Source organism: Chlamydotis macqueenii, chromosome 5, assembly GCF_036417535.1.
Source record: "Chlamydotis macqueenii isolate bChlMac1 chromosome 5, bChlMac1.mat, whole genome shotgun sequence".
In the NCBI taxonomy this organism is placed as follows: domain Eukaryota; kingdom Metazoa; phylum Chordata; class Aves; order Otidiformes; family Otididae; genus Chlamydotis; species Chlamydotis macqueenii.
The window spans coordinates 18551897-18574987 of record NC_141560.1 but is presented as its reverse complement, the minus strand read 5'-3'; the positions used below and the strand labels follow the sequence as shown (position 1 = coordinate 18574987).

Here is a 23091-nt window from a genome sequence, read left to right as displayed (position 1 = left end):
TTCACAGTTCAGTTTTTGCAAACGTGAATGCTCTGTTTTGATTGTACATTTAGACTTGGAGCCCGTTAATGCGAGCTGCTGAGCGCTTTTAATTTGTCTTGTCTTTTTTCGTTGCATATACTGTGTAGTCTGACCCTTGTTTGGGAGAAGATGCTGCCGGAAACAGCTAATCAATTGTATGTGGAACACTCTTCTAAGATGCTTGTCTCAAGAGGATATATGTTTATGGAATTAGGATTAAAGGAATGCCTGTGTTTGTAGATTGCATTCTAATATAAAGATAGTTTAATTACTTTAAAATATGTTAGCTTTGGAACTGGAATCCTAACAAAAAAAAATCATGCAAAATTCTTGGCTTATGCATCTAGTCAGTTCCCCAAGTAAATTAATTTAGGAGGTAGCTACTGGAATCCATATGGTATGCCACAAACTGCAGTTATATGGGATAAAGTCCACTTGGCCATCGTTTTTATGTTAAACTCTACAAGCAAAGAAATCACCCTTAGATCCGAAGTTCCTGAACCACAAGTTGTGGAATGCTGGAAGGATATACCAGCTAAGTTTTGTCAATGTTTGCTCTGATTTTAAACTCTTCCTTAGATATGCATTATTGACCACTGCCAAAGTCAGTGTACTGGGACTGATGTAGCTTTAATCCTGTGTTCTGAAGAATACTGTTGTAATAATATTTTGAATTATTTGGATGTTATTCGTGCATTAATCCACATCATGAAACTCTTTAAGGCATAATGATGTAATGGAAAGTGAAAATCTGTTTCAGAGAAGGAGAAAAATTCAGCCAGATCAAAACCTAATGCTCAAACAAGCCAAGAGTCTTTTCCCAAATGAAAACAAAATAAAACAAAACTTAGCACACTCTCCATACTTACCGTATATAATAAAATATGTGAAAAAAATCCAAGAACAGAAGAGTTTTTCAAAACTTAGTATCTTAAAGCACCTCCTAAATGGAAGCTATGGAATTTTAAGGTACATTATTGCAATTGCCTATCTGGCAAGTATACAGAAAACAGAAAAATGGATCAATAGTTGCTAAGCAGACAAAAAAAGAGCTAAACCATACTTCCGAACTGCATGGTTCATCAATGCTAATTATAACTTACTTTGTATCAAGGGTGTTCGCTTGTTCCATACACGTGTTTATAAAAAGCACATGTATTGCTTATGTGTATCGCTTATATCTTTTGCTGTCTTTATAACTTTTCTGTGACATCTTTCTTTACTCCGACCTATGTATAGTGTATGGCTTGTATGCAAACAGTTACGCAGATGAAGTACGATACAGCAAATGTTTAAGCACTTCATCTGTCCTTGAACTCAATAGGACTACTTATCTGCTTATCTATGTTACTTATATTCATAAAAGTACTCTGTGTTTGAGTCCTTTAACTGTAAGCTCTGAGATAAGGTTTTATGCATATTGTCTCAATCATATCTGGGAACAAAACCCTAAATAAATAAACAAAAAAAAATAGTAATATGTTTTGTTCTGTGTCGCTTCTGTACAATATATGGGCTCAAATCTGAATTAAAATGGAATTTTGGAAGTCGAGCACACCAAGATACACCAACCTCTCTAGCTTATTTGTATTTTAAGAATATAAAATGAGGCAATAGATGTGTAAGACATTTTCAGCCCTTACCTTCTTATTGTTTGATAATGAAAATCAAAATGATGACATTAACATCTCCTTCAAGTCAGCTCACTGATGCTGCAGCGTTATGAGTCATCTGTTTAACACTGAGCTGCTTTTAAAAAAAATAAATTAATGGTGATAAAAGGTATGAGGCTGATAGGCCTGCAGGTCTTACTCTGTTTACCCACAGAACATAAGGAAAAGCAGTAAAGTTCAGGATTAATTCTATGAGCTAGAAGGGTGAACTGTGTATTTTTTCAAATTCTTGACTTCTCTGCTGACACCTGCCCCTGAGGGCAGCAGTTTGAGATACTGATTCCATCTGCTGTAACTGCACTGAACATGGTGGTGTACTGTATAAGCCACCGAATAGCTAACAGAGTGACAGCATTCAGTCACCCGATGCCTGATCCAGTCTGTAACAAGAAACTTGTACAAGAAGTTCCTCACATGATCTGTGTTAGGCCCCAAGCCTAACCGAGCTCCTAAACTTCTCCCTTGCACTTGTTGCACGGCCACGGTGCTGCTGCCACCAGCTGTGACACTCTGAGGACACTGTGATAGCCTTACTGCATCAGGACCATGCACATATTGTGGGGTCAGGCTGCTCAAGACTGTTTGATAAGGGCCTGTATCCTTTCCCTCAATTTAAAAGTGTAAGGTAGTTGGGGATTTCCTTTTCAGAATAGAATGCTTCAGTTCCCGCCCATCTTTCTTCTAGACACCAGCCGCCAATGAACAGGCTTACCAGTTCTTTGCTTCCTCAAGAATTATTCTGGTGCATGAGGACAGTTGCCCAGCAGGATTACATCATATGCTAGTCTTGAATGACCGTTGTAAGTTCAGAAATGGAGAGGGCAACTGGAGGCACTGTTGGTACTCTGCAGCACCAGCACACCACTTGCAGAACCTCTCTTCCCATGGTCAGTGTGATTGCTGTTTGTCTGTAGAACTAATTCCTGATTCCTACAGATGACTGAACAATCAGGTCAATCTAGCATTTGTTACGTTTTCTTGGTTGAACTGCCACATCATCCAGGTATTTCATCCCTCATGTTATTGCCACTGAGGTCCTCAAAGGTTCACATGGCATAGAGTCTTATATTGTTCCCTGTATAGGCAGGGGTAGAGAAGGCTACGAATGAGATACCGATCTTCATTTGGGTCCCACCACAAGGGACTTTGCCTGTTCAGGATTGTAACTCATAATCCAGCAATTTCTTGTTCACACTTTCAAGGATGGTAAACATTGTAATTGATGATTTATGGGTTCTGTGGTGCAGTATACCAAATAAGTGTGTAACATCTGTGGTTTCCAGAGCTTGGGCATCTTTGCTAGGGACAAACCAGCACCTTCTTCTCTCTAAAGAGAAAAATAAAAATAGCAGTCCAAGTGCACAACATTTGCCATCACGCGGCACAGCTGCTGACAGCACGTTATCTACAGTTACTCCTGGAAGTTGCAGTGAAGTGTTCTTGCAGAGCCTGCTACTGACTCACCTGGTTATCCAAATGGCACTGCTTAAGCCAGGAGTTCCATCAGGGAAGTGATGCTTGGTCTTTTTGAGCTGCTCACAGTACTTCCTCATCTAAGAGCTGAAGGAAGCAGTGAAACAACCACAGTCAATATCTCTCCATCAGAGAGATCGGTGGAGGGAAAGATGTTTATGCTTGGTAGTGTTTGAAGAGGTGCAATTCACTGGAAGTTCCCCAGATGCAGCCTACCGAGGCACCCACATTTCAAGGACTCTCTCTTTGTGTAAATACATAGGCTACAATCATTTTGTTAGTGTCCGTGTCTGAGTAGAATTGCTTGATGAGGAGCAATGGGGCACCTGCTAGTAGACATGTCAGCCCAAGAGAAATGGCGTAGCCCAGGGAGCAGACTGAATGACCTGCACAGCAGGAGTATGGCACTGTTTTTAGGGTGTGTAGGGAGCTCACCTGCTTACCTCCAGACAGAATTCCTTAAAGGAACGAGCACCCCGTCAGCACTGTGACTGTGCATGATGTGACTGGGTGTAACCGAGGTGGTGACATATTTTCTTATCAAAATAAGCACTTGTGGCTGCTGCCTTGCAAACAGAGCAGTACAAGTCACTGTACTTTGTTCTATGGACTACCATTTTCAGTCTGCATGAGTAAGACTGGGAAGAAAAATTTTCCTTACTTTAGAAATTTTTATCCAGTCGATGCTTATCACCTTGGCTCCAGTGTGCAGTAGTCCGCTAGCTGGCCAGTGCTGCTTCAGGCGGTGGGGGAGAGGCTGGCAGTGGTGGCCTGCAGGCAAGGTCCTCCTGCATCTTTGGGCTGTCTCTGTGCCACAAGAGGCCAAGATAGAGAACTGGTGGCTGGATCCAGCCCAGAGAATTGTGGAGCAATTCTAAAGGTCTTCTGTAGCTCAGTGTAGATTGGGAAACTATATTTAAATGCCACCCTCATGTTTTTTTTTCAATTACTTGAATAAGCACTTCTTGTCATCTTATACGAAAACAATCTCTAGAGGATAATTTGCTGTCTCTTCTTACTGCAGCTGGTAAGTGTTTCTGTCAGGAAAGTCAGAGGCATGGAAGTGGAGTTTTTAAATCTCAGTAAAGGTCCTTGTGTCCTCTTACGTGCCAAAGGTGCATGTAAATGAGGTGGCTGTTCTAAAACTTGTTGGTCATGTGTTTTTGTAAGATGATGGGGCAAGGTCTACAGGTATTAGGATGTGACCCAGGGGGTTGAAAGGGCGTGTGGGGTCATGAGGCCTCATGCCTCTGCAGGATGAAAAAGCATAAACAACCGAGATCTTACATAGATTGTGCCCATACAAGGGCACGCCCCATTGTGAAATATTCTCTAGTCTCTGCCCGTATTTCTCCACCTGAGAAACAATTAATTTTGTTCTAGAGCAGAAGCTGAGTGTAAAATAATACAAATGCAGTGGTGGAAGTTCAGGTAGCCTGTGCAGGACATGGCACACGAACACACAGCACTGTCTGAAATGGCTGCCGTGGAACTGGTAATTGTGTTGTTATTTGTTCTTAATATACTGGGAGAAACTAAACGTTATGTGTCCTTTGCAAGCAAACAAGATTACATCAAAGATACATTGATTCTATCATCAGTTCCTCGTCCTAACACAATCAGCAGGATTTCAAGTATTGGCTGGCTGCTGTAAGCAGCAGAGAGAACACTAATGGGAATGAATTTAAATTTATATTTTCAGCCCTCATCTAAAGGTGCATAAACTTCAAAGGCAATGCCCTGTATTTCAAATGTAAAGTTAAATCTGAATTTGCTGGATGAGCCTCTGTCTGAAAGCGCACAAAGCGCTTTCTCTTTGGAATGGTACACAGAGCACTACTGCGCTTTGAAATGGTTCATGGCAGATGGGGGGAAAAAGGATCATTAATTGATTCTTCAAATAAAACATCACAAGTGTAACTGAGAGGCCCGGCTGGAAACTCAAAACGGAGTAAATTTTCAGAGAAGTTTGTGCTTTCCACAGAAGTCTCCTGGCAGAATTTCAAATCAGCTTGATGATTAAGCAGCAGGTCATTTTACACCGTGTTTGCATTAACAAACCTCTGTAACCATACTCACACTAGGGCAAGGCACGGTACACAACGGGTTCGTTAGATTATAATTAGTTTAGATTGCTTTCCATTATCTATCAGTAAAGGCAGCCTGTGGGCTGGCTCCTGTTTCAGGTTACCCCGCTGCTCCTGTTCGCGCAGCAGCAGCCTCCGTGAGCTCTCTGCCTGACAGTATCTACAGAAACCTGCCCAGCAGTGTTAAACAGTGACCCCTGCACTTTTTTTGGCCAATGAACCTGTACATGCCACCACCCATTTTTATTATCAAACTTTAAACTGAAAATAGGACACGAGTGATATAAAGAGTGCAAGATTGTAATTCGTAAGAGTCTTTGGGCACCTTGCAAGCAAGTCTCTCGGTTACACTTTGAAGAGTCACTGCATTAAACCATTTTCTTGTTAGCGTATCGGTACCCCTGGAGACACAGACCTGTAACCTGTGACGTCAGAAACTAGCGTTAACTCCTTTGCAGTCTTCGAGCCGACTTGTTTGTTACTCTTATCAGCAGTACTTTCTACGGGCTGTTTATTCTGAGGCGATCCATTTTTAAAACCACAGACATACTATACGTTTTTAGTTTTATTTCATTAATTTACTTGACACGTGTAACAGTGAAGCAGTCACGCTGACACTTCTGAAGGATGTTTTAATCCTTTTATGTTATTATACAATTTTTTGATTCATTTTTATCTGGTGTGGTTTAGTACAGCGGTACAGACACACCCACTGCATCTCAAAGTGTAATCTTCCTGACACTTAAATGACATTTTTCCATTTTCCTGGGTAATGAATAATTTACAATGTGGGCCTGGAAAGAATCTATGCTCATATTTAAATATCTGCAAAATTTACAGATTCACTTTTTCATTTTGAAAGCTCTACGGTAGTACAAAATGTTTCATTTATTGCACTTCCTTCTTTTTCTCTGAAGAGCTTATGCTCTGCAGATTGTGAAAATGCTTTATAAACTATGGCTCCGTCAACAATTTAATGCAAAGATACATAACTTTGCAAGGCTCGTTGGTGGTTCAGCTGTCAAAAATTAGGGAGGAAATAATTAGAAAAACTATGCTTAATCCAAGCCTATCTATAATATTAAAAGAGGATCTCTCTCTCTCTCTCTCTCTCTCTCTCTCTCTCTCCCCAACTAGGTATAGATATTGAGGTTCAGAGGAGTCTGCATCTTACAAATGCACAATCCTTTGTGCACTTATTCTGTTTTATGATTTCTGAAGTTAGATAATTTTTTCTCAGACTGAGAAGAGGAAAAGCTCATTTAAGGTTGAAAATTGAGAGAGAGTTTAAGGTAGAATTGAGAGAGATACAGCAAGTATATCAATTTAAAAGAGCTAGTGAGAGGAGAGAAGGCATCCAAACTCGTATATTGCCAGGGAGCAAGCCTGACGAGCCACGGAAGCAAGCCCTACGAAAGTCAGTCCAGGTTGGAGCTGTGGAGATAGAGGAAGAAGGCAGAGACAGAGGCACACTGTAGAGGGAGGAAACAAGAAATAGCCCAGGACATGGAAAGAACAGGGTAGTGCAAAGAGGCTACTCTGTCCCTCATACGTCTGAAAGACAAGGCAACCTCCTCATTAAATCCTGTCTGGAACTGTATTTTTCTTGCTTCACGTTGAGTTGGAGGTTGTTTGGCAAAGGTGGATGGTATTGATCACTTTTTCCAAGCATTACTGTTGAATGTTTAACTCTTACCTTGATATACAGTAACTAACTCTGTTACGGGGCAAGGCTTAAAGATAGAAACTAGTGAGTCGCTAAGTGATTTGACAGGCAAGGGTACGCCTCCTGAGAGCAGCAGGGTTTTTTAACAGGATAAAGTAACATTCCTCTCAACATGCCTTTTTCGTAGCATGAGTTGTGGGATTCAGGGGAAACAGAGCATATTCTTTACAATCAGTTATAAAGATGAAGCTTAGAACCAGTCCTGTTCTAATGACTTCAGCAAAAGTCAGCGCCCCATTGCACACAGTCGCCCATACTCAACGTGTGTGCTGAGAGCAGCCTGTAGAAATGGTTGTCTTGGAGCTTCACGTGGCAGCAATTGATCACCATTTCTGAATAAAAATTGATCACAATTTCTGGATTTAAAAATATTCACCCTAGAAATCTGACCTTCCTGAAAATTGTTGTCTAGGTAATGGGATAGTTTGCAAATCAGCTGGGCCAAATTAATTAGGTAGCGTGTGTCTGCTTAACTCTGCTGGAGTGCTGCTGTACAGGTGAATGAAGATGTCACCAAACAATTTTACATTACTTATTAAAACCGGGCCCAAGATCTGTTCAGAACTTTTACCAAAGCTGGTACATATCTGTACTTCCTGACTGTCACTTTGATGCAAAGAAAAGCTTTTTCCTGAATATATGTATCTTTTTAATATAGTGTCATTTCAATATAATATTGTTTCTGACAAGTTGATTCATTATTCTGAGCTACTGATACAGCATGTGCCATACCACCATCATTGTCTGATCACACAGCTCCTTACATCACTCTTATAGATCATTCTTGTACATTATCATCTCTTTCCAGCTTCAAAGCTTCATCCTCCTTGTCAAGAGCTGGAAGTGCAGCTCAGGATATGGTAGCGCCCACAAACCAGTAGTGGGTAAGTGCCATTTTAATGTGTCAGACAGCAATATATTTTAATATTTATTAATTTAAGTTCACTGTGTAAACCTCAAAACACACAGGAAATGCATTGAATCTTCATGTAAACCTCTAAAAAGAAAAGTGTTTATTGTGCTTCTCATGTGGAACCTAATGTTTAAGAAAAGATTAGAGTGATCTTGACGCTTCAGTGCTATGAAGCTTTACAATACTTGTTGTTTGGTTGTTGGTATTTTAAGTCAGGGAGTCTGATGTAAGCAACATGACTTAGAACAAGGGTTTTTTCAGAGTGGATGCTTTGAGTGTGAAGTTTGTCATTGCACAGCCAGTAAATGGCCTGATTTTCAAATGCTGGTTACACAGGCCTATGTCTAGTCTGCTTTTGAGGTTCATTCTATTAAAGGCAACCCAGACTGGAAAGCCAGATCTTAGGGTCTCTTAGTGAGAGGACACCACACAGGATGCCCTCAGGCACAACAGCCATCTCATAAGCTCTGTCAACATTTCTTAAGGGCTTTTTAACACTTGTCCTGCACCCCGTCTTTATCTGTGTCATGATCCAACATACCCTCAATGAGGTAACTGATACTTACTGTTACCTGAAACTATCTCAGAACAAAATTAAAGGAGCTGAAAAACCTCTGCCAGGGGACAGATTCTGGTAACAGATTAACAGCTGTACCAAACCGTTTAGCTAGAGTGCTGCTTGTGGCCCCTGAGAAGCCCGTCTGTACACTTCATTGGGCATCCTGATGGGACCAAGTGGAAAAGATACTGCAAGACCTGGGTTATCTCAGTGCTTCTCCCCTGACATTCCAAACAGACCGTGGTCATGATGGCTCCAACGATTTTCCAGAAGGTCCTAGAGATGGTTGGGGAATCGAAACCTGACAATACCCCCTAGCACAGGGAAATAACACTCTGCATAGAAATTAGCCATTCCTGAGGAAGTCAAGTAGCAAAAGCTATATTTTACTGTAAACATCTAACAGTTTTTAGCCTCTATCCAAATTTAGCAACTAATAAAGAAAAACAGCAGCATAATCTATTACTAATACTCTATAGCAAATATAACTCAGAATGTTAATCCTATTTGATTTTTCCTATGGTTTTATAAAATCACCAGAGGAACTTCAGTGATAGCAAATTGTCTGTTTTTATACAAAGTTAACGTTTAAATTATTCACTTCCTAACCAGTCACCAACAATACAAGTTGCTTTGCAGCTAGGGGCTAGGTTTCCAAAAAGCAACTACAAGCCTAAGTGTTTCTGTAATGTATTTACAGCCAACATTTCTTCACTGCTGACACTCACAGTCTTGTGGCTTGTTAGCCACTTGCTGTCATGTGAACCTAAAACTTTAAGGGCCCTGAATGTTTGCTGATAAAATCCCATGGGTACTTCTGTTCCTGCGACTGGGCACACACTTTCTGAGGAGAGGATCAGGCTTGCCCAACATCAGATCAGGGCATTTGGGATAAAATACCTACCTGAAGACAACTTTTGCCCCAAACTAGTTTCCTGAACTTCAGATTGTCTTTCAGATCCGAGTAAGCAAGTAGTTCTTAAGGCCATAAATCCTATAGGTGATTTAGATGTTTTCAAAGATGCTCAGAAATGAAGAAAAACAATATGAAAAAATCTAACGTACACACCTGGAATTTTTTATTAGTATCACTGTATTTAATTTTAAACTTTTTGAAAGAATAATTCCAGACTGGTGTTAGAAATTCTCTTTGCAGTAAGAATAATGTCTTTTAAATTGACACTTACAGGCCTGGGTTAGAGTTAAATCCAATTTCTTGTTATCTTTAAAGTGTGCGTTTGGAAATGTTCATGTTTTTGTAATGAAGACTATTTTTTTTTCATGCAGCATACAGAGTGATAATGTAAAAGCAGAAAAGATGAGAAAAGTTAGAAAGCAGTAAGTTGGAGTTCAGAAGGAAAACCCAGACTGATTCCTTTTGGCTGTCGGTGTTATATAGAGATTTCAGAATTAAGAATAGATACAAACCTTACACTATGTAGTAAGATACAAATAGATACAAATACAATAGATACAAACCTTACTCTAAATTTCAGTGTACCCGACTTAGCCTCTCTGAATTCTGCAAGCTTTGGGAAACGTTTTGGACAGACAACTTAGGATGAGAGTATAATTTCAGTCAAAACATATCACTACTCTTACTTCAAGTTAATTAAGGAATGAGTTGCTCAGAGGTATAAATTTTTACAATAAAGTGTTTCACTTATATTCCACTCCACTGTGAGAGTGAAACTTTGTACTATCATAGTTATAGTACAAAAACTGTGGACCTTTAACAGAAAGTTAACTTTTGCTAGAAGGTTGTAACATCTAATTGTACATTAAGTTACTGGCATCTTTAAAAAAGCAGCACAGCTTCTATCATATTTATTTCTTCTTATGAGTGACATCAAGAATGGCTTCTTCTGAATTACAGGAAAACTTGGAGGTTGGTAATTTGCTTACTTGGAGGAAATGAATATTTATCAGGGAGGAAAGAAATCTGTTTCTTATGTTACAGGCCAGCAAAACTTTGCATTTTATTCCGAATGTTAAAGTGCATGTCTCTGGCTAATTTACTGAAAGATTCAGTTTGCGTTTAGTCATCAAATGTCAGTGAAATAGCCTTTTGACTTTGATCTGCCTTTCGGGTTATAACTTAGAATTTCCAAGTGATAAAAACTTTGCCGGAGCATGAGGAGGAAACTTAAGCTAAGTTCTCCAGCCAATCAGAGTTTAAAATGTCAAAAAAAAAAAAAAAGTGCTTTGTGATAATTTATAATTGCCTTTCTGTTAAGGCTGAAGAGATGATTTTGACAGGAGGCTTGAAATCTCTCCTTCCGCATCTGCTAAGAAGGCTGATTCGGTGCAACAGACTTGGTATTAGTAATACTTCTGGAATGGGGGAGGGTAAGTAAACCTAAGAGGTCTAAGTGCAGAAGTGGCTCCATTTTAGATTCATAGCCTTGTGTTTTCTTTTTTTGTTTTTGAAGGAATGTGGGACTATCAAAAGCATTGAAGTAAAAGAAGAAGAAAAATGTTACGTTGACTTAGTTCTTTAGTCACTTAGGTGTTTTTGAAATCACATTGTAAGCACCGGACGCTATATTCTTAAATCATAAAGCTATGTCGCAGAAAATGTATCATCCTACCTGTGTAAAGTACATGGACTTTGTTTTCAAAGCTTGCAGTGCATCGCTCAGCTCCCACTTATGTAATTGAGAAATTGCAGATGCAGAAAATGGTTGAAAAATCTTTACCCAAATCTAGCTTTTCTTGCATAAGTTATTGCATTTGTAGGATGACATACTGTGTTCATCACAGAGACCTCTCTTTGCTTCATGCATTGGGTAGATTTTGGGGAAGAATTAGAGATATGTAGTTACAGAAGTGGTTTTCTGCTTCATTTGTTGCAGAAGTTGAAAATTACTGACTCAGCAAGACTGGGAATTATAAGAAGGAGGGAAAAAATAGTTTTATATTCAGATAACTGAAGGCATTCTGGAAAAATTATTTCTGTCTTGCCTCTCATAGCTGGAGTTTTACAGAAGCAGAGAAGTCTGTGTCATTGTTCTGATCAACTTTAAAATGTAACTTAACTAAAAATACTGTGGCAAGTAGCTGATCAAAGCAGCTGTGTGTGGTAGCATTACTATAACATAAGAACATTAAGGGTCATTTTATAGAAGCACAGTGAGTCTTGAAATTATGGTTTTCTTTTCCATCTGCACATAAGTTGAAAAATACTAATGGAAAACATGTTATAATGTTAATAATCTGTATATTTAAGTGCATGTATTGCTGCAGTAGTTTTAAATGTGTTAGTTTTAACATTTGAAAAAAGTATTGTTTACATACAAAACAAGTTCAGACTTCTAGCCGTGAGCATACAGCTCCATTATGCAAAGACTAAAAAACCTTGTGTTATTGGAATTCCTCAGAATCCTTAACTTGTCTTATGCTGATGGGTGAGATACCTCTAAAAAAATATTTCTTACTACCCTCATTTTTATTCACCAAAGAAATTAAAAACTCTTTTTAAACATCTCTGAATTGGGACATGAGCGCGTTGAATTAATGCCTGGGTTGATCAGCGTGTCTACCTTCACTAACATTGCTAATTAGTATATTCCTGGGGACGGATACGTAACGCAAGTATACCTGTAAGCTGATATGGGAAGGGAAAAATAGCTTTTCATCTATAAAGAAAGTAAGGGTAGTTACCAGGAAGAGCAATAAAATTGTCAAAGAGTTATAACAAAGCTTCCTGAGTTTATAGAATACCTGAAAGTTAACTACAGATTCTGTCGGCTGTGACTGGTATTTTAAATGCAGTGTTATCCAAGTTGAATGCACTAACTAAAATAATAATTTTAAGAATCCTTGAATATCACCACCAAATCAGAAAGTGCCTGTGGATTTCACACGGATGGCAGGGAATGAAGTTGAGAGGTAACTGAATGTAGTATTTTATTCAGTGGTAAATTTAGTATGTTTATTGAACAAAAATGTATTTCTGTATTTAGCAAGAAACTGTTTCTGTATTTAGTAACTTTTGCTAGTAATGAAATGAATTTTTGTGCTCAGTACTCTCAAGAGAGCAGTTTGTGGGCACATCAGTATGCAAATACATGCTTACCTCAGCCTTTGCTTTGCATTTTTCCATCAGGAATAGAATTTTATCTTCTGGTTTCTTTATTGGCTTTGGTCAAGAGTAGGATTTGCCTGATTTTGTACAGCCTTTTAAGGCAGATCATTGATTTAAAGTAAATTATTGCCTCTTGGATGACAGACTACCACAGTGCTTAAGAAAGTAAAAGCTTCTATGCAGCTTCTTACTCACCTGTCTGATAGCAGACACAGTAGTAACTTTTCAAGTCAGTATCAATACAGGAGTTAGGGACTGTTAACTGGCAGTTTTACACACCACAGACTAGCTGTACTCCAAATTCCCCCTCTGTATTTGAACAGCTGGTATTTACATGCAAGAACATTAAAATTACATTGGTATTAGCTACTACTGTTTAGAAAATAACTTTTTGCTAAGTAAATGAATGTGAGCTTTCCTCATTGGTACTCATTGCAAAAATGTTAATGTCTTTAGAAGATATTGCATGGTAGCAGTCAACAACCTTTTAAATCAAAGTTGATTCCAAGTGAGGAAAGTGTAGCAGTTCTGTTCATTTTAGATTTTTAAATTAGAAATAGTAGAAATTACTGAGATTCAGCGTTACAGGCAAGAGTTTATTCCTGAGCTGTAATTATGTCTGTTAAATTGCAGGCCACAGCAAAATTCTGTAGCCAACAAACTCTAAAGAATGGACTACATAAGTCAAGATACCAGGAGTTTACTGTTGGACTGGGCATGATTTATAGCTTCATATTAAATAAATAAATAAAAAAAAAAGGTGAAAGTGTGGTATGCAATAGCCTTTCTTTGACTCTGTGTTAACATTTGCAAAGTGAAGCGATTTCCTATGAAATACTACTTTCCCAGGTTAGGTAATAAATTATGTTTATATATAAATTCAAAGAAGTGTTTGTTAAAGTAATTGTGCTGTCTTCATATTCTAGTACTACCCATGTCTGCCAACTATTTTGGCTGTGAACAACTTCACATACAGAGTAAATCTTGCTATGCTTTTAAAAACATTATTTAAAGTTGTTTAATTTAATTATGGAGTTCTGAATAAAAAATTTCCTTCAAGTGGTTTTTTTATAGACTAAATGAATCTATACAGAAAAGTTATTGTTTCACAAACAAAAAGCTGAATTAATAACCAGTCATTCCTACCTTCCACAATTTCAGGCTATAAACAGGCCAATGTTGTGATTTTGCACAAGTCCCTGGCTGATGACTTTGAGAAGTTTTGCCATGCGAATGATGGACCCCTGCCCCTGCTGTACAGAAGTAAACCGGGTGATTGGGAATGCCCCTCTCTGAGTAGTGATTCTGATATCAGGTAACTACAGACCAACTCTGCTTCTCAAAGTTCTGCAGTGAATGCTGGTGGTGATTATCATAGAATCACAGAATCATGGAACGGTTTGGGTTGGAAGGGGCCTTTAAAGGTCATGTAGTCCAACCCCTCTGCAAGGAGCAGGGACATCTCCACCCAGATCATCAGGAGGGTTTCAGGAACAGCTTGCTTACACTGTTGCACATTTTGAACAAGTTTGGTTTCTTGGCGTTCTACTTTTGAATTAAAACTATGCATGAGTATAACAGCCTGATCATCTTGTTCTTGAGAAACATTTTATAATAATTGGCAGTATTACAAGTATTTCTCTAAAGCAAAAGTGAATTTTAGTGTAATTTCTAAATATTTTGCAGTCTGAGCCAAAAGAATTAAATAATAGGATTTTACCTTTGTTTTATTTAGTAGTTACACAGGCATGGTGACTGTGTGATAGTGGTAGAGTCTCTGAAATTTGAAAACTATACTCCTGTGATAAACACTAAAAGCAAGACTTAAAATAGCTCCCTAATTTTTGAAGCCCTGAGACAAGATACATATAAGGGACATTTACCTATAAAACCTAAAAAATACCAAACTGTAACATGTTCTGTTCACTAGCTTGTTTTTGTGCAGAATAAGGTGTTCTGGAGTTTTTGCATGCGTTTGTTTCATTTTTACTCAGAAAGAAAAGAAATTAATAAAGTACACAGTTTGATACTGGGATAATGTCAATTCAAACAATTTGCCTTGTTTTCCAAAAATATTATAAAGCTATGATAACTTCTTATTTCGCTAGAACTGACTGCCTACAGTACAGAGTATATGAGCATGGAGCTTGTACTGGATCACTGAAAAGCCTGAAGGAGTATTCTGAACAACTTAAGGACATGGTGACTTTTTATTTAGGCTGCAGCTTCTCTTTTGAAAAAGCAGTCCAAAATGCTGGCATTCCCATCAGAAATGTTGAGCAAAAATGTAACGTTAGCATGTATAAGGTAAGTATATGTACATACACATAGCCTTCCTCGTAACTTTGCCTTTAAGTCCGTATTCACCTTATGTACATATACCTATTGCTCAAAATCAGAACTTTTTTTCCTACCTGCATAGTAACTTTAGGCATGTACTAGTGCTGAGTGCATAAAAATACAGGATAAGATAAGCTGAGCATCAGCTCAGTTCAGTGCTTTTGTCAACTTCCTGCAAGGCCAATTTGCTTTTTCATTCATTTATGGTGACAAAGTTTTTCCCTGTGTGCTGTGGCAGCCATTTCATTTGGATTCTGTTTTGGTTTGCCTTCTCTGTTTCAATCAATGACCCATGCAGGATTCTGACCATGCCTTTATACACGTCCTGCTCTCCGTTCCACCTCCGCCTTGCAGTAGGAATATTTCTTTTATGAGCCATGACTGTAGCAGTTTCTTCTGCATGTATGACAGCCCATTTGGACTTTCCCTGTGACAGTAGAGCCTTTAAACTGCATATTTGCTATGAATCCAGACCTCTGGGACAGAAGACGTTCCTAAAAACTTCAGGGATCTACCATAGCACTGAAAATTAGAACTATACTCAGAAAGTTTGTAGTGCAGATTTTAATGTCAGCAGAAGTCCTAAAACAATTCTGGCTCCAGTGGGTAGACCCTGTAATCTTAAGAACACTTAAGTACACATCTGCATGCTTTTTTCATATATTTCAGATGCTGTTCTACTAGACAAAGTTTTTGGTGTTATCATTTCACACTCTTTTTGCTATACCTGTGGTCAAAATCAGGGCATAAATGCACTCATATGTGAGTCCTACCAAGACTGAAGAAGAAAAATACAGCTATGTATCTGCTTATAACATTTCAGAATTAGGACGATTTCATAATTTATAGCACATCAATACTGTGAAAAACTGTACAGTGTGGTTTTTATTTATAAAGGTTGTTACTGAACATTTTCTGTACAGCTCTGGCTGTCTACTTATCTTGTTTATGTCCAAATGCAACTTGTATATCAGACATTTTGTTCTGAAAAGCCAGACTGCTTTATTTCTGAATAGAAAAGGTGCTTCAGCATCCCAGTCAGTGAGGATGATGAATGCCATAAAACCTTTCTAGGGACACAGGAGATTTTGTATGTGCGGAGCTGGCACGCTGCTTCCGCAGAAGCGAAGCTGCCAGCAGCAGGAGTTCCTGACCCTCGCTTGTGGGGTTACAGAGCACTGCAGCTCCCTTGAATTCAAACACAGAGAGTAGCCTCAGACCAGGAAGATGTGTTGCTGTGTGATACTTTTTATTAGCTTTTCCCCTTTCCGTATAGGAAGTACGTCATTGTTTTCTGGCAACATTCAGAATATACTGAGCTCACAACGCCATATGTTGAAAATAATGTTGAAAATTGTAGTGGTCTTTATGAAGAAGCTCGAGGATGGAATGTTTCACTCCTGCACTGCTGGATCTTACAAAAAATAATTATGGGATGCTAAGAATTTTTTTTTTTAAGGATTTAAGGTGAATGTTAGTCTGCACCCTTTCTAAACTCAAGTAGCGCACAAAGTTTTAGACTTATTTCTTTTAATATTGTTCAATATTTTTGATAACACCTTGGATCCTTTTAACCTGCCAGACGGCTGTGCCTTGCTACAGCGTTTCTACTTTTTGCTGCAACTTGGTAGTCACAATGAGACCTATTCCTGAAAGCAAGTTGGGAGCAGCTGTGCTGGCAACATCTGAGGTGAAAGACGCCCACGGAGCACCAGTTCATGTGGGTGACCCGGGTCAGTGCTTTTCCATTTTCACTCTGCGTGCACTTCAGTGACTATAAAAATGAAGGGGGGAACCATGGGAAGTGGTAGGACTGAAATACCTGCACCAGTAAATTTATTATGTTTTAGTCCTTTCTAATGGTCACAAACCTGAATTAAAAAAAAAAAAAAAAAAGAGAAAGGAAAACGTAGGTTTTGAATGAGATGAGCATAGAGGTTTCTCAGATAAAAGGCAGCTGTCTGATGCCAATAAATTAAGTTTTATGGCAGGGGTGGTTTTGGTAAAAAAGTGTAATTACATTTTTCTAAAATGTATGCAGTTTAATTTATATGTGAATACTTTCTTGCTGTCAGAGATTCCAGTGACAGGATAGCAGTGATTGACAGCATGAGAAGAAGTATGTGTGGATGCATTTTGTATCTTAGAGGATGACTGTGAAAGTCAATTTTGCATTATTTTTAAAAATACTGAAATGGGATACATTGAGCATAACACTTAACACAGAATAAATAGAAGTTTGACAAGAATACTTTTTTTAAAAAATCCAGTTCAAACAAGTATAGGCCTATTCTTTGCAAGGGAAAACCGGAAAAAAAAAAAAAAAAAAAAAGTAAACCAAGAGGCTATTTGGAAGAGAACAAAACCAAACCATACACCTGTAAGATTTAAGATAAATCAAAATTAAAAAAAAAAAATTCTCCTCTGCTGACAGAAATTTGTCAATCAATAGTTCGTGGGCTACACACACAGAAGGATCACACTGCAGAGCATGGAAGGAGATGTCATTGGTATCAGTACACTCCAGTAATGTATTTGGTCTGAGCGCTTAAATCTGAGGAAAGAGTAATAAGTCATGACTTTAAGTAAAGCAACAAGATGATTGGACAAGTGAGGTTCTCCACTATTTATTTATTTTTAACAGAAAAAAAAAAAAGAATTATATATACAGATCACATAGATAAATTCCAGAGAAGACAGTGGTATATTAAAGCATCTGGAAAGTTTAAAACCAAGGAAAGAGAGCAAATGCTTGGAGTGACCCAGAATATTACAAGTAGGTGTTAGAATAAAGCAAAAGATAATTTAGTGAAAAGCCGGGAAAGAGTGAGATGTAGTTCTCTAACCCAGAGAGACAAAAGAGCAGTTGCTTGTTTCTCTAGCTAAAGAACTTAGGAAGCTAAAGCAGTAGAAAACGTGTTATAGAAAGAACCCATTTTGCATTGCAGTCATTTATTCTCATTTGCCAGTGTTATGAATATAATTCTTCTGTTGGTAGAGAAGATTTATAATATCTTGGAAACTCAGCATACATGTCTAGCTTGTGTTTTGTAGCAGAAATAAAGTGAATACATTTTTATTGATGTCATCAAGTACAAAAAGGGAAACAGCTCGAGCTCTGAGGACATGCCCTCCAAGGCAGACTGAATATGCCACTTCAGTGGGACTTGCCACTGGTGCAGTTCTAGCTTAGTGTCATTGAACGATGTTTGGAATCCACCCCCCTGGCTTTGCAGTATTACCGCTTAACTGGAATCTCTCATTATTTTGGTTTTGATCAATTCCAGGTCTGCTGGGAATACAAGATCTTTCCAAACCAGATTACGGAGATCCAGTTCACCTTCACCCTGGTGATATTCCAGTGTTTTGGGCCTGTGGAGTAACAGGAGTAGAAGCAGTCATCAATTGCAGTATGTCCTATATTTGAAAATTATTTTAAAATTATCCTTCAATCTCTTATTCTCTCTCTCTTTCTTTTTCTTGAGTTCTTACTGAAAAAGAAGCTTAATATAGGCAGTATAATTCCAGCTGAGCATGAGCCAGAAGTGTGCCCAGGTGCCCAAGAATGCCAACAGCATCCTGGCTTGTAGCAGGAACGGTGTGGCCAGCAGCATTAGGGAGGTGATTGTGCCCCTGTACTCAGCACTGGTGAGGCCGCACCTCGAATACTGTGTGCAGTTTTGGGCCCCTCACTGCAAGGACATTGAGTTGCTGGAGCACATCCAGAGAAGGGCAGCGAAGCTGATGAAGGATCTGGAGAACAAGTCTTGAGGAGCGGCTGAGGGAGCTGGGATTGTTTAGTCTGGAGAAGAGGAGGCTGAGGGGAGACCTCATCACTCTCTACACCTACCTGAAAGGAGGTTGTAGTGAGGTGGGTGTTGGTCTCTTCTCACGAGTAACTAGTGACAGGACAAGAGGAAATGGCTTCAAGTTGCATCAGGGGAGGTTTGGAGTAGATATTAGGAAAAATTTCTTTACTGAAAGAGTGATCAGGCACTGGAACAGGCTGTCAAGGGAAGTAGTGGAGTCACCATCCCTGGAGGTGCTCAAAGAACATGTAGATGTGGCACTTCGGGACATGGTTTAGTAGGCATGGTGGTGTTGGGTTGACAGTTGTACTTTATGATCTTAGAAGTCTTTTCCAACCTTAATGATTCTATTCTATTCTAATTGGGTGAACCTTGGGAGGTCATCTGCTTCATCCTTCTCTCCTTACAGAATCTGCTACATCCTTGTGGTTCCTTACAGCTTTTATCTTAACTGCTCTCAACACCCACTGTAAATGTGTTCAGCGCTAGGACCAGAGACTTCTTTTTTTCTTACATAAAAACCCTTTTCTCCAGTCCCACATCCAAGCTGAAAATCCCTCTCTTTCCTGTGTTCTCCAGCAGTTTTGTTCATTTTCCTTATGCATCCTTGTTGCAGGGAAAGGAGAGGAAAAATTTGACAACCTTTCTACAATCTGTTACCCAAAGCGGGTGTCTATCCTGCCTTTTCCTGGAACTGACTTTTACTTTTGTTTTTGTTTCCATTTTCTGTCTTAAAAGCAGTTGTCATTAATGTGTTCCTGGAACTTTTTGGCCAGTTTGTATCTTGCTGTGCACTTCTGCCATACCACCAGTACCCATATTTTAGATGAATCTGCTAGCTTTCTCACAAAAAATAGAATCATAGAATGCTTAGAGTTAGAAGGGACCTTCAAAGGTCATCTAGTCCAACCCCCCTGCAAGAAGCAGGGACATCCCCAACTACATCAGATTGCTCAGAGCCTCATCCAACCTGGCCTTGAATGTTTCCAGGGATTGGGCTTCCACCACCTCTCTGGGCAACCTGTTCCAGTGTTCTACAATTCGCATTGTAAAAAATTTTTTCCTAATATCCAATCTAAATCTACCCCCCTCTATTTTAAAACGATTACCCCTAGTCCTATCACAACAGGCCCTACTAAACAGCCTTTCCCCATCTTTCCTATAGGCCCCCTTGAGGTACTGGAAGACCACTATCAGGTCTCCCTGGAGCCTCCTCTTCTCCAGGCGGAACAGCCCCAACTCTCTCAGCCTGTCCTCATAAGAAAGGTGCTCCAGCCCTCTTATCTTCGTGGCCCTCCTCTGGACCTTCTCCAACTGGTCCATGTCCTTCTTATGTTGGGGGCTCCAGAGCTGGACACAGTACTCCAGGTGGGGTCTCACCAGGGCAGAGTAGAGGGGGAGAATCACCTTCCTCGACCTGCTGGCCACACTCCTCTTGATGCAGCCCAGGATGCGGTTGGCCTTCTGGGCCACAAGTGCACATTGCCGGCTCATATTGAGCTTCTTGTCCACCATCACTCCCAAGTCCTTCTCCTCAGGGCTGCTCTCCATCCATTCTCCACCCAGCCTGTATTTGCACCTGGAATTGCCATGACCCAGGTGCAGGACCTTGCAGTTGGCCTGGTTGGCTACTCACATGTTTTGGTGAAGTATTGTAAACCTCAACAACCATGTTCCAGCTGCTTTTAAATTACTAACCATAGACTCCCAACAGATCTACCACAGAACAAGCACATGTACTTGTTAAAGAAATATCTCCTCCCTTTTACCATACTAACAAAGTAAAAATTTGTGTGTATCAGTTGTGATTTATCCAACAACATACCAGTTTTGCTAGATCAAGTATAATTTACATGTAGATTTCTGGAATTAGTATAAAGATAGCAAATATTTTCAGCTGAGGGAGCTAGTATGCTGTCAGATCTAAGTAAGCTTATTGTTCACCATAGTTTTAGATGCTACTCAGATTCCCTTTGCTAAGGCTTACTGGTCACCTTTTGTCATTATTTGTCTCCCAGCTAGGTCAGCAGGACACTGCTGCAGAGGTGCTATTCCCCATTTCCTTAATCTGATAGAGGACTACTCCTAGTCAGCAGGCAGTAGTTGACATAGTTCTGTCCTGTCACTATTAAAAGGGTATTCAGAAGTACACGAGAGACACTGTAGCTTCCAGCAGCCCCCTAGAACCTAGAAAATTAATTTATTCTTATGGAAACAGTATCACCAACACACTGTGCAAACTTAAGCATTAACTGGTTTCTTCATGCATGTCAAACTCTATTTTCAGACTTGCCCATTCCTGACAGAATTCCTTGGAGGGTACCAGTGTTCAGTTCCTAAGTTGCCTGAAGTTTATACCAAAGAGAATGTTGTAGAAAAACCTAATCTTAACTACCCACATGAGCTTTTTAAAAGTTAAAACATTTTCAGATGTATATGCATACAATTTTTTTCTGCAAGTGTATCAATTGCTGCAGTAACTTAAAATATCACCTGTTTTTATTGTGTAAGTGTCATCAGGCAGGGACTCTGTGCTTTTAAATCAAATTAAATAGCTTGTTGCAATTTTGTCATTCTAATGTTTCAATATATTGCAATATCAACTTGTTTCATTGAGGTTTTTTCACCCATTGTAGGGGCTCCATTAGCTTTTACACATTCTCCTGGCTGTATGTTCATTACCGACCTAAAGAATGACAACATCATGGTCAGATCCTCAAGAGAAGTCCCACAAGTCCACTGCATTTCTCAAGATCCTCTGCATTATAGTATTGTGTCAGCAGAAGCAGCCCAAAAGATAAAGACCCTAGAGACATTAATTGGAATAGATCCAGGTAAAAACAAAACCTGTCTTCCTTTAGTGCATTTGTTGTGAGGTAGATACGACCTATCCTGCTTTCTCACATATTCGTGAAATTCAAGAACACCCTAAGAATCTAAAAGCAATTTTAAAAATTCTTTGTGGAATATAGTAAGTTAATGTAATTAGGTTTTACATTTTCTGTTGCTGTACTTAATGTCAGAGTCTGGTCAAAACTGTTCAACCTTCTGGGTAATGGAATATCTGATCTTGATGACTGTATACTCTCAAAGTACACAGAAGTTACAGCAGACTGGAGAGTTCACGGGGAATAAGAACTGTTACTGAACGAAACCAAAATTGCTGTCTGGTACAGGGCACCTCAGCATGCTGGTAACAGCTACACAGATATTCACTGCTGAGTAAACAGCACGTTTCTTTACACATATTCATGGCTACTGTGCTCCTACCAGAAAATTCTGGTAGTTGCTTGTTCTTTTCAAACATCCCTCCCTCATGGGTGGAATTACATCGAGCTCTGCTGGCATTTTCATCACTGAGGTGTTGTGTGGTGGACCAGAGTGACCTAATCCCCACAGAAGGTTAAGAGGCAGGGCTGCATGTATGCACAAGGAAGATGAGAGGGAAGTAAAGGCAAACTGAATAGCACGAGCATTCCTAAAATATGCACTGAATTAGTCCCCTCTGTCTGCTGTAAATTCTGATCTCAGTTTCCCATAAATTTTCTGAAACCCTCTGTAGGCAGTTGTGGAAAACAGCTTACGCCCAGCTCTCCCAAGCTCTGGGTTTGGGCTGTGTGCATATATTTGGGTCTGTTTATTTTTACTCGCAAGGCCTCTCCTTTTCCCACTCCCTGGAGTTCAGCTTGGCACAGTGCCACGCTCTGCAGAAATACAGGCCCTAGCTTAAGAGTTAGCTCATTCTATTGCTAAAGGAGAGTACAGTACTTTATCTCAGTTAATATACCTCACTTCTCAGGGACTAATGCTCCCCACTTCTGTAACATGAGTTTTGTTCAGAACTTTTTCTGTGTCCACTATCTACGTATTGCCTGTATGCCTCCTGTGTAGGAGGAACAGAGGGAGAAATGGCAAACGGGAAACTGAGGACAAAAAGAGGAAAGTGCAGGGGGGAAAGGTGAAAAAGATGAAGATGTGAGGAGGCTGGAAAACAATAGTGAGAACTTGGCTCTCGCTGTCAGCCCGTGAATATTGGCACATCATGCTGGTATTCTTAGTTTTCAGGAGGGCTAGCAAATCGAAAGGACTGTGCTGTGAAGTTGTGTTTCCGAGTGCCAGGGAAGGGAGAGGGGATAGGAAGCGTTTGAACAATGAAGGACGTACACAGATGACAGAGTGTTCCCTCTTTAGGGACTGACCCACGAGAAGAGATATCTGTAAATATTCACCTATTTCTGAAGGTCAGATAACATGATTCTGTACTACATTAATTGTTACAAGATCTTTTAGCAGTCACCTGGATAATACTACATTGATTGAGTTTATAAAGTCACCTGGTAATTTACAATGTCTCCAAAACCTCACTTCTGTGATTAATCACTTCATTAAGTGGAATTTATTTG

At 39.4% G+C, this 23091-nt stretch overlaps 1 protein-coding gene across 7 annotated transcripts in view; it reads left to right on the top strand.

Annotated features, from left to right (window-relative positions):
* Positions 1 to 23091, top strand: part of DGLUCY (D-glutamate cyclase) — a 48285-nt gene that overhangs the window by 10400 nt on the left and 14794 nt on the right. For 5 of the 7 annotated variants that reach the window (XM_086748407.1, XM_086748406.1, XM_086748402.1 and 2 more), the window contains 6 exons: positions 10690 to 10801; positions 13701 to 13854; positions 14648 to 14846; positions 16462 to 16612; positions 18167 to 18289; positions 21325 to 21522. In XM_086748407.1, the coding sequence (XP_086604533.1) occupies positions 10699 to 10801; positions 13701 to 13854; positions 14648 to 14846; positions 16462 to 16612; positions 18167 to 18289; positions 21325 to 21522 (928 nt within the window). In that variant the 5' untranslated portion in view covers positions 10690 to 10698. The remainder of the gene's footprint in view (positions 1 to 10689; positions 10802 to 13700; positions 13855 to 14647; positions 14847 to 16461; positions 16613 to 18166; positions 18290 to 21324; positions 21523 to 23091) is intronic. The other 2 variants (XM_086748408.1, XM_086748409.1) reach the window with 2 other exon arrangements.